This window comes from Syzygium oleosum, unplaced genomic scaffold (genome assembly GCF_021117445.2).
Source record: "Syzygium oleosum isolate NSW1041296 unplaced genomic scaffold, Sole_v2.1 Sole_v2.01, whole genome shotgun sequence".
Lineage (NCBI taxonomy): Eukaryota > Viridiplantae > Streptophyta > Magnoliopsida > Myrtales > Myrtaceae > Syzygium > Syzygium oleosum.
In genome coordinates, this window is record NW_026607485.1 from 10,429,981 (window position 1) to 10,442,428 (window position 12,448).

General features: G+C 41.2%; 1 protein-coding gene across 2 annotated transcripts in view; it reads right to left on the reverse strand.

The window, feature by feature from the left end:
• LOC115667245 (probable disease resistance protein RF9) overlaps positions 1 to 12,386 on the reverse strand; it is a 48,209-nt gene extending 35,823 nt beyond the window's left edge. Inside the window, exons 1-2 of one of the 2 annotated variants that reach the window (XM_030588854.2) lie at positions 10,946 to 12,386; positions 10,738 to 10,846 (exon numbers count right to left, since the gene is read on the reverse strand). In XM_030588854.2, the coding sequence (XP_030444714.1) occupies positions 10,971 to 12,305 (1,335 nt within the window). In that variant the 5' untranslated portion in view covers positions 12,306 to 12,386 and the 3' untranslated portion in view covers positions 10,738 to 10,846; positions 10,946 to 10,970. Of the gene's footprint in view, positions 1 to 10,737; positions 10,847 to 10,945 lie in introns of those variants that run through there. The other variant, XM_056313172.1, reaches the window with a different exon arrangement.
• Between the last annotated feature and the right edge of the window lie 62 nt (positions 12,387 to 12,448).

Genomic DNA, 12,448 nt, shown 5'->3' on the forward strand with positions numbered 1-12,448 from the left:
GCTTCAAGCATCAATAAATGCGAAATATGTTAATAACAAACTGTTGGCAACGAAATTTTCACAAGAAAAGTAAGGAATATGTGAAAATTCTTATTGTAAAAGTTATCAATAATATTCTAGATATGCATTCCCGGTGAAAAGAATTATCGCAAATTTCTCTAAACATACAATTTGAATATTACATATTTTCACAAGTTATCCAATTCTCTTTGTTATACATAGTAAAGGATGCTAAGATATCCAACGACTTTTGCCAAAACAAAAAGATAACGCATCACATGATGATTACTAAAAATTAAAAATTAGGGAGAATTTCCATACAAAAAGAAATTGATAATATGAAATTGGAATATAATCTTGAAGAAATCACTTCTACCTCTCTAAAACAAAGAAGAACAGATGGAGAAGAGAGAAGAAAACATTTTACTTTTAAGATGATTTTACACAACTAACTTGCTTGTCTTTTCCACACCAAGTGGGTGGTTAAAGGGTGAACATTCCGGCAAGTGAAGGAAAGCTGTCGAGAGAAGAGAATATATATTTTCACTTTGTGCATTCCTGTTTATGATTGGTTCATATTATTTTACGAGCTCGAATACTCCATATACTTATATTGCGATTCATTAATTGCAATATTATGTCTCATTAAACTTACATGATGAGTTTCAGATTCACGTTAAATAAAATTCCATATAAACTCTAGCGCAAATATAATTGACGTGAATATTTTTTTTGTTGAAATTTCCAGCAATTTTATTTTTCTTGTGAAAATTGAATTGACGTCAACAGTTTGGGTAATATAACAAATATAGTCTCAACCCGCCTAACACATGGAGGTCTTGCTAGTACTAGAAAAAGAAGGAGAATTCTTAGAATAATCTCTTCCATTTCCCTTCGGACATTGAAAAACCAAGGGATAAGTGCACTAGAAGTCCTCAAAATTGTTGCCAAAGTGTAATTGAGTCCTAAAACTTTTAAAAAGTGCAATCAAGTCCTAAAACTTTTCAAATTGGTGCAATCGAGTCCTTCCGTTAATATCATCCATTTCTCTAATGGAAATTGCTGACGTGACATTTTTTAATTAATTTTTCTCTCATACATGGCATTTTGTTCATTATTTTATTTTTCAAATCTTATTTAAATTAGATTAAAAATTTAAAAAAGCTAAAAATTTATTTTTTGGTCAAATCAAAAATTTATTTTAAAAAACAAAACTAGAAAAAAAAGTGGCCGGGCCTTACTAGTGAGGCACCGTCGCCGGCCCCATGCGAGGGCTAGCTCCGCCTAGATCTGGGCGAGCCTCGCTGGTCCTAGGTGAGGGCCGACGAGGGTTGTGGGCCCTCGCTTGGGGACAGCAAGGCCTTGACTTGGGCGAACGATGGTCATTGGCCTCGAGTGAGGGTCGGCGTTGCCCAGATCTGGGTTGTGTAGCCTCACTGGCCCTTGCCTAGGCCAGCGAGGCGTTGCTTGGTGCTGGCGAGGGCTGGCCACCGTTGCCTAGGGTCGGCAACCTCCTCCAGCCCTCCGACGATAGGTGGCGGCACCTCACTGGTGGGGCCCTACCTTTTCAATAAGAGTAAACCAAAAGAAAATAAAAATAAAATCATACACCCAAAAGAATAACATGCAGGTACAAGAAATGTCTCGTGACTCGTCAGCCTTATCGTTAGGTAATATCTGTGTTAATAGCTCTTGCTTTAGCTTGAACCCTTCACTACGTTATTCTCTTCCAAATCTCTGCATTCACATTGTCCAGAAAATGAAAACCACTGGGATATTGGAGAACAAAAAAACATTTTTCTGTTTGGCAACTTGCATTACGGAGTCTTGTATCTATCATGCAAACCATCTCTCTCTCTCTCTCTCTCTCTCTCTGAATATAAGATTCAAATGCGATGGGAACGGGGAAGATCTGATATATAAATAATACCTAAAGCGATGAAGTCTGTGTAACTCTTTTATGTAGTGCATCGCCTAGCTTTTAATGAAGCGGTTTGATGTACATTTGATTTCATAAATGGATGAATAATTTCAATTAGGATATAAGATATGTACCATTTATTAACTTCACAAATGACTCGAGCTTCTACTAAAATCGGCAACGTACTTAAATTTGTAGATAATTCATTTGAAGGAAATAACCAAAATAAATTATGTAGCTAAGGTTTCTTTACCCGAGAAGCTCAAATCATTAGAAAACGATATGATTCCTGCTTATGTTTTAGTAATTTCGTAGGAAAAAGGAAAATGCCGTTTGAGGTCAATTTGAGGCTGTACTAATTGGACCACATTATTTCTCGCCTGTTTCACAAGTTAGCTAAGATGTGATCAAATCAACCAACTGTCTTGATTCTCTGCGCATAATCCAAGACTAGATTTTGTTGAGGGAAAAAAATGGAGATTTAACAATCATTTGTGCCTTTTCATTTTGAGGTTTCTTACAACATATATTCAAAATGTGCACATTTAAAATTCCTGAAAAAGAGGTCTGGGTTCCCGTTGAACGACTTCTCGTCCTGGTTCATCAGCACAACAGACTCTGGAATCTCGCCGGCCAGCTTGTTGTAGGAGAAGTCGGTCCGTGGGATCTCGCTGGAGAGCCAGTTGTGGGACTCGCACAAGTTTCTTCGGTGAGAAAATTGCATCTGCAGGGTGCATATCTAAGCATTATAGTCAGGAAGTACCACCTTAACAAGAGATCAAGTACAGAACATTGGATCCTTTTGAAAGAAAGAATATAATGTTGTGAAGCTCGCATCTGCAGTTGGGCACGGGTTCCTTTGATTAGCATCAGCATGAGATGAAAAGAGAGAGAACAAAGAGAAGAAGAAAGAAGAATGTGGGACCTGCAAGGAAAGAAAAGGAAGCAGTCGAACCAAAAGAGGGACAGCAGGGGAAATATGGGAAAAACACCGTAAAAAGGAGTGTTAAAGCGAAAATCGGGGTGGAAATAGCGCCGCCCAATGTTAAAATGACCTCTTCGGATAGGACGGTGCAAGCATTACGGCTCTATGGGTGATATTTTCAGAGCTTCCTCGCCACAAATGAACCTTCTGTATTTACGTTCATCTAAGTCCATAGCCATTCCTTCATGTCGATCCAATGAAGTACTAGGCAAGTCTTTATCCTTTCAGCTATCTCCAAAGCAAAGTTGAAAGTTACATAAAGAAGCACATACTTGCTGCAGATTTCTATATCGGCATAACAATCATACTGCATTGCGCAACCCGTGTATAAAAAATATAAACTTGGTCATGCATATAGCTCGGCAATCATAAATGCAGGTGACGTGTAGTTGCGGGGGAAAAAAGTGATGCTTCCACAAACTCTGTAGGTCATTTAGCAACCTTGATTACTTATAAAATGCCTAAGGCCTTTGCTCTAGCCCAGAGCCAACTCCGCATATCCTTGAATAGCAAGAGAAAAAAGAAGAAGAAAACAACCCATTTCCTTGTCAACTTCACACATCCTTAAACAGACCAAGGCACTATGCACCCAACAGAACAATTTCAGTAGACTGACTACAGGCTAGGGGCATTGAAGCTGGATGGATCTGCTCGAAAACATAAGCTGGTACAGCCTCTTCTGTACAGGAGGCAGAACTATACATTATGCTCATTGAGAAATAATCAGAACAAGCATTTGCATGTAAAATCAGCTTCAGACATGATTGAAGGTCGACGGTCAGAAGTTCCTAACATTGACAGAATGCACCATCCTAAATTCCGCTAGACATGTTGCAGCATGTAATCTTTTGCATCTTGTCTCAGTCAATGAGACGATTCCGTAAGATGATCCTTAATAATTGATCATTTTCACCAACGGGAACCTCGGAGGCAGTCTTTCCGTTCTCTTTGGGTAGAAAAAAGGATGTTCCTTCACAGTTGACTCTATGCGTGTTCTAGCGGTAGCAGTACCAAAATTTTGCACCTGAGTTGATACAAAATACCAATACCCTTTGTTGTATTCTCCGGGAATCCGTCCTGTTGAAAATATGTCTCGAGTTTGAGCCCAAAGCGAAATCTAAATATTCTGAATTGGATATTTTGCGGATCTCCGAAACCGAGCAAAAAGGAAATATTTGAAATTCACTTTCCTAATGCACGTTGGAGTCCTTGTTCTCAAACTGGAAAGTCCACATGAATTTTATGTTGAACTTTGACTCGGTCAATGTGTTAGAAGAAAGAAAGAATATTATACTTTCCTAATTCTTGTGGAATTCATGGCCAGAAGTGGAAAGAAGAAATAAAATAAAAGGAAAAGAAAAGCATGGCTGGATTTGTTTCCTGATCCTAATCCGCGTGGACTTCGTTTGTTGACCAACATGGGACTTCCTGATATATATGTTCATGGTCAGGGGATGCTTTGAAGTGAAGAAGAAGTCTTGATGCGCCATTGTTGATAAAGAAGTCTTGAAGCGCCGCTGCTTGCGAGTGCTTGGCAGTTGATTTTGTTCGTGGAATTACACCAAGAACTCAAGTGTTCGTAGCGATTAAATCTTGTGTTAAGATTTGTGTACAATTCTTTTGCGAGATTGAGAGATTATTTCGTGAGGAATTGTGGGGCTAAACACTGCGTGAGTTATTGGGTGTAATTGGGGCTTGGGAAACACTTAGAGTGTTTGAGTGACTCGAGTGTGGTTGTAATCTCCGTTGTATCGCTTGATCTATAGTGGAATTCCGTGTTGTTCTCCCCGTGGACGTAGGTCACTACGACCGAACCACGTAAATCTGGTGTCCGATTTATTTTCTTATTCTGTCAATTTTATTGTTCGATCGCTTGGCTTCCGCAACAATTGGTATCAGAGCCTGGCTTGGCTGAGTTGAAGCGAATCGATGGCGATAGAAGAAGGAAAAGTGAGAATCGACAGATTTGATGGGAAAGATTTTGGTTTCTGGAAGATGCAGATTGAGGATCATCTATATCAAATGAAACTGCACTTGCCCTTGTCCGGGGAGAAGCCAGAGACGATGAAGCAAGCTGATTGGGAATTGCTGGATAGACGAGCTTTGGGTGTTATTCGGCTGATGTTGGCACGTAACGTCGCGTTTAACATCGTGAATGAGAAGACCACTGCGGGTTTGATGAAAGCCCTGTCGGACATGTACGAGAAGCCTTCTACGATCAACAAGGTCTATTTGATGCGACGTCTGTTTAACTTGAAGATGAGCGAAGGTGCGTCAGTTGCTGATCATATTAATGAATTCAATGTGATTATTAGTTAATTGAGTTCAGTTGACATTGACTTTGAAGATGAGGTACATGCGTTGATTCTATTATCCTCATTGCCTGATAGTTGGAATACTACTGTTACTGCTGTTAGTAATTCCTCTGGGTCAACAAGTTTGACGTTTGATGGTGTTCGAGATTTAATTCTAAGTGAAGATATCCGTAGAAGAGAATCTGGCGAACATGTATCTGCTGCTTTAGTAGGTGAAAATAGAGGAATAATTGGTACACGTATTAGCAGGAGTAGTATGAACTCGAATAGACGAAGTCAGTCTAGGACTGGTGGTATTGTCTGTTGGAGTTGTGGCAAGAGGGGGCATATTAGAAGGGATTGCCTTAAGCTGAAAAACGACAAGGGTAAGGGAATTAGAGTTGAGTCTGCGGATGATGTTGCAGTTATAGCAGACAGTAATTCGGATAGCACTGATTTTGTCTTGTCTGTCATTGATAATTCATCGTTTGATGGATGGATTATGGATTCTGGTTGTTCTTTTCATGCTACACCAAACAGAAACTGGTTTACTACTTATCAGTGCACGGGTAGTAGTAAAGTGCAGTTGGGGAACAATTCTGAATGCAATGTTGTAGGTGTTGATGATGTCAGAATCAGAATGCATGACGGTATTATGAGGACATTGACTGGCGTGAGGCATGTTTCAGAGTTGAGGAAAAATCTGATTTCCTTGAGTGCCCTAGATTCAGCTAGGTGTCGGTATTCTTCAGAATATGGAGTTCTGAAAGTTCTTCGAGGTGCCTTGGTGATAATGAAAGGAATCAAGCATAGTGGCCTGTATGAGCTTCAAGGTGAGACAGTGACGGAATTTGCTGCGGAGACGTCAGATGCATCAGTTCGAGAGTCTGAATTGTGGCATATGCGTTTGGGGCACATTAGCGAGAGAAGCCTGAAGGCTCTAAGTGAAAGAAATTTGCTATGTGGTTATGTGGCTAACGAACTGAATGTATACAGGTGCTGTGATTTAGATCAACGGCGGAAAGTGCAGTTCAGTACGGTTGTTAGAGAAATCACGGATATTGCAGAATTAATTCACTTGGATGTTCGCAGGTTGTCGCGATTTCCTTCGAGGAAGAATGCCAGATTTATGCTAACAGTTGTTGATGACTACTCGAGGAAGACTTGGGTGTTTGTGCTAAGGCACAAGTTTGATGCTGTTGTCAGGATCAGGCAGTTAAAAGCTTTGATCGAAAAGGAGACTGGTAAAACGATCAAGCAGGTGCGGACTGACAGTAGTATGGAGTTTTGCTCGAAGCTGTTAAACGAATTCTGCATGAAGGAAGGCATAGTGAAACACCGCACTAGTGCCAATGAATCACAACATGTTGCAGAGTTGATGAGCAGAACATTACTAGAGACGGCCCATAAAATGCTCTCTAGTGCTGGTATGGCTAGGAAATTCCTGGCGGATGTGCTTAGTACGGCGAGCTACCTGAAGAATAGATCTCCATCGACTGCGATTGAATGTCGGACTCCCGAAGAAGTGTGGTCAGGTAACGTTGCTAATTATTCTGTTCTTAGAATATTTGGTTGTCCATGTTATGTTCGAGTTAGTGATGGTAAGCTCGATGGAAGGACAAGAAAGTGCATGTTCCTAGGTTATGCACAAGGTGAACGGAGCTATAAGTTGTGGTGCCCGGAATTAAATTCACCTGTTATCAGCAGAGAAGTTACATTTGACGAGTCTCCAGTACTTCTGGCTAGGAGTGTTAATAGCAGTGTTTATACGGATCTGGACAGTGTTCAGCTTGAGGTGGAGTTGCAACCAGAAACTCCTGAGGTAGCGGGTACTAACGAAATAATCGACACGGATGGTGCTTATAGCGAGGTGGAGCCTATTGAGCCAACGATTGCTTTAACTGCTGAAATTGACAAGGTGCGTATTCGTTCTCCTGATAGATATGGATGCAACGATGGTTTTGCTTTATCTGCGGTTAAGGAGATTGTGTCGGAAAATCCTTGTGAAGCGGTTAAAGGTGCATGTGGAGTTGGTGTTCTGATGAGGTCCACGGCTATGGCAAAGTTCAAGCGAGGCTTGGACTTGAAAGACGTTTGTGGCGGTTGAGCCCATTGGGGATGTGGGAGAGTAGTAGCGGAATTCGGATTCTATTGAAGCGATTGTTACTTGGCTCAAACGTCGAGCCAAGGTGGAGATTGTTGAAAATATGTCTCGAGTTTGAGCCCAAAGCGAAATCTAAATATTCTGAATTGGATATTTTGCGGATCTCCGAAACCGAGCAAAAAGGAAATATTTGAAATTCACTTTCCTAATGCACGTTGGAGTCCTTGTTCTCAAACTAGAAAGTCCACATGAATTTATGTTGAACTTTGACTCGGTCAATGTGTTAGAAGAAAGAAAGAATATTATACTTTCCTAATTCTTGTGGAATTCATGGCCAGAAGTGGAAAGAAGAAATAAAATAAAAAGAAAAGAAAAGCATGGCTGGATTTGTTTCCTGATCCTAATCCGCGTGGACTTCGTTTGTTGACCAACATGGGACTTCCTGATATATATGTTCATGGTCAGGAGATGCTTTGAAGTGAAGAAGAAGTCTTGATGCGCCATTGTTGATAAAGAAGTCTTGAAGCGCCGCTGCTTGCGAGTGCTTGGCAGTTGATTTTGTTCGTGGAATTACACCAAGAACTCAAGTGTTCGTAGCGATTAAATCTTGTGTTAAGATTTGCGTATAATTCTTTTGCGAGATTGAGAGATTATTTCGTGAGGAATTGTGGGGCTAAACACTGCGTGAGTTATTGGGTGTAATTGGGGCTTGGGAAACACTTAGAGTGTTTGAGTGACTCGAGTGTGGTTGTAATCTCCGTTGTATCGCTTGATCTATAGTGAATTCCGTATTGTTGTCCCCGTGGACGTAGGTCACTACGACCGAACCACGTAAATCTGGTGTCCGATTTATTTTCTTATTCTGTCAATTTTATTGTTCGATCGCTTGGCTTCCGCAACACGTCCAATCATACTTTTACAGCAGCTCTGGTTCAGTTTTCTGATGCATCGCAATATCTCTGGCAGAGAAATGCTGATGGAGTATTCAAAGCATGGGATGACTGTGCAGAAAACGACACGTGATCATGTGCCACTTCTATCGGCCATGCCCACAGCCCGAGCTGACCCTGGGTGTGACAAAGCATTCAGACAATGACTTCCTCACAATTCTCCTCCAAGATCAAATTGGAGGACTTCAAGTGCTTCATGAAACCAGTGGATCAACGTTCCTCCAAGACCTGGAGCTCTAGTGACCAACATCGGAGATCTTTTGCAGGTAAGAAGCTTTGGCCAGATATCATTGTTCATCTATGAACTTTTCTGAAAACATGTTTTGATTGGACAACACACTGCGATCCTCTTCTCGCCCTTATTACTGTACTTTCTCGTATGCCAAGTTAGTTGAAGAGCTCTTGAGAATTCAGGAATTAAATTACCATGGCATCTTCCCTGTAGCAATAGCATTATGTCTTCACAGTCTGCACTTTTCTTTGATAAGAGAAATCTGCGTTTACCATTCCCATATACCTCATGCATCAAGTATCCGAACAGAGCTATTTGACTCATCCAAACTTGATTCCAACTTTGTTAAATCATGCTAGCCTCATTTTGAAAGGTTCAAAATTGTCTGAATGAGACAGATGTATGTTGAAAACAGTGTTTTTTTAACATAAGGGATTAATGTCGGTTCTAGATATTCTGCAATTTTCGTATTTATCAACATTAAAATTAAAATCACACTAGTACATAGAAATTATGTTCCTTTGTTTCTGACCTGAGAACCGACAGATCGAGAACGGTTCACTAATTGTTGCATTCGGAGCTCATAACAAATCATCATTTTAAGAGTGACGAGCACCGAGTCTGGCAAACAAGAGAGGACCAAGAGTGTCGGTGGCATGCTTCTTCGGCGACACTCCTCGGCCATCTTCAAGGCTATATGGACCCATCAAGGAATTAACATCAGCAGACAACCCACCAATGTACAAGGAGACTACGTTTCCAAACTACATTGCCCATTACATTTCCAAAGGCCTAGATGGAGCTTCCGTACTTCCTGATTTCAAGTTGTAGACCGTGTACATTATTAATGTGGTCTTATTGATGTCTGTATTTGAAGATAAAAGTCTGTCCAAATGTTCATCTATGTAAAACTACCACAGAGCAGGAATCCCTTTTTTCAGTGGTCGGTCACTTAAGCCTATATCGCTTCAATTGATAGAACTATGAGCACCAACACAACTCTCGAAAACAAAGATCATTTTCTAAACAAAAGCAGAACCAAGGAGAGAACACAAAATAAAGTGAGAGGAAGATTCACACATACCCCTCCAAAATCGAAAGAAAGATGCTATCTTTAGGTGAAACAGTGTTGGATACCCATATGACAGTTAAAACACTAATCTACCGTGAGAAAAAAATTGCGCTTTCAAGAACATTTTTGTTTGGTTTAGCTTTGGATTTCGACTATGTACATTGGCGGCAATGATGAAAAGTGGAACTCTTGTCAGCCTTCAACTCACTGAAATACAATAACCAGAATCAACCGCAAGGCAAAAATTTCATGTACACTCAGATTTTCTATGAAACAGTAGGTTTCCATTACGAACGAGACGATATTTGAAACCCAATGGATCTAATCGAGTCAGCATCACATTAAGATGACGCAACGATTAATCCAAGGGCCAAGATGACATCAAATCGTCATGTCATATATCCATGGTCAACTCTGTCTTAGAAGATCTTTTTTTTATTTATCATATACTGCAAAACTTGTGTACTAGCCGCCCGGTCCTCCAAAGAATCAGCCATCATTAAACAGCACTATCATTTTCTAAGCAAGTGGTGGCTCATGAGCTAATGACTTTCTCCTTCCATTTTTATGAACCGCTTAATTCTAAAGTCAAACGAAACATCGCAATGGATGTCATTGTTCTCTTCTCTTCTCTTAATCAATCAGCTAAAAAGAAGCTGCTCATCATATAATGCAATGCAATGTCTCCATAGCACTCGATTCATAATCCAAATGTCTCCATAACATTCAATTCATAATCCAAACACATCCCCAACAAATATACATTCACAGTGAAAATTGAATTGCAGTAGAGAGAGAGAGAGAGAGAGAGAGAGAGAGAGAGAGAGAGAGAGAGGAACAGTTCCTACCATCGATTTGGCCTTCGACTCCGGTGAGCAGAGCCACAACAGAGCAAGCGACGACTCGAAAGCCAGCGTCAAAGGCCTCCTCGACGCCGGGATTACCGAAATCCCCAGAATTTCTTCATCCGACCTCACGAGACATCCGAAGGCAGCTCCGAATCGAGTGGCGGATCCGAGAATCTCAGCTTCCCGACCATCAATCTCGGCGGGATCGACCGCGACCCGGCCAAGGGGAAGGAGGCGATCGAGAGGATGCGACGCGCGTCGGAGACGCCGGGGTCCTTCCAGGTGGTGGTAAAATCAGGGAGTTCCGGCGGCCGCGATGGAGGAGATGAAGAAGGAGGGAGTGAGGAGGTTCTTCTCTACGAGCAAGACGGTGAGGCAAAGGTGGTGTTCTACACGCGCGACATAAGGAGGAAGGTGGTGGTACAAACAGAAATTTCGACCTGTATAGTACACAGCGTCGGTGGCGAAATGGGTAGTGACTAGTGAAGAGAAATTAGTTAAGTAATAAAGAAGGTGTGATAGATAGTCTTTTCTCGTACCTCTCTACTGAGCTCATGGTTACAATCAATCCTCCCAATCGATGATCCGAATGTGCGCAATCTTTTCCAATTCTTCATGGCCATCTGTTAGGTACCTCTCTTTCAGAGCTGGACAATCACAGATTCTCAATTCCTTCAAGCGTGTGAGGTTGCGCATCCCTAATGGCAAACGTTCTAATTTTGGACAGTCAGATAATACCAGCTTTTCAAGCAAAGAGAAATTTTCAATCCATTCCAGCAAACTCTCTAGATTCCGACAGTCAGAAATCTCGAGAGATTGTAAAGTCGTGACATGTTGAATCCCCTTGGGTAATGCCACCAAATTCTCAAGAAAGTTGAGTTTAAGAACATGAAGTTTTGTAAGGAATCGCCATTGGGTGCCATGCTCGTCTTCTTGGCACAATAAATCGAGTCCTCCACAACTAAAAATGTTGAGTTTCTGGAGCAAGGAAAGGTTCTGCATGCCACGAGAGAGACACCACCCGTTGCAAAAGTAGAGGTTCATGGACTTGAGATTACTTGGTAATCGGAGTAGAGTCTCGAGCATCGAGGGCTCCATATCACTACCATTAAGAACTAGACACATTAGTTTAGAGAAAGGGATGAATGTGGATCCCACTGTTGCTTCTGATGGGCAATTTGGATTGACCATCATTTGTTGTTGCAATATTTTCGTGTTATCTGTGAGCAACTGTTCCACCTGGGGGAATGGTGGCATGAAATTCAAGTGGGGACAGCACACTATTTTCACATACCAAAGTTTTGGGAAGGATGACAATGAATTGTCTGATGGATGCTTTTGATATGCTCCCATTACTTGCCTTCTTCCCCACCATCCTTTCAGGTTGCTGCACATGAAGAGGGACAGTTTCTCAAGAGATTGGAAGAAGGGGCGTGTAGTATCAGATTGTTCTGGGTCACTTGTTTGTTGAAGGAACTCCAATGCACCCAAACCCCATAGAATCAACGTCCTTAGGGAAGGGAGTTCACTCAGGGATGGTAGGTGACTCAGTGACTTACACAATTTAATTGAGAGGAACCTAAGGTTGACCAATTTCCTCAAATCTCTTGGAAATGTTTTAAGGTTCTCACACCTAATGAGTTCAAGGATTTGCAAGCTCACCAAATCCGTGATTGAATCCGGCAAACTCTGGATAGATTTGTTTACAGAAATATTAAGAAACCTTAAGTGCTTCAACTTTCCAAAGGAGGAAGGAGGGAGAGGAATATCCGTATTACCCAAACCCAACGCTTGACAATGTTTACACCCGAAAAAATCTTTGGGAGAGTTGAGTACAAAGGATTCACCTCCCAAATAGAGAAACGTCCGCAATTTGGATGTTTTGAGCAGGGATACCATTTTCTCTTCAGAGAAAATCTCCGAAATAATCGATGCATGTCTAATTCCTCTATCATTATCTCCTCCTTTAAAATTAACAATATTGCATTACTTTTTGGGCAAGATCATGCATGAGATCATGCATCGTGAAAGTTAGGACCTCG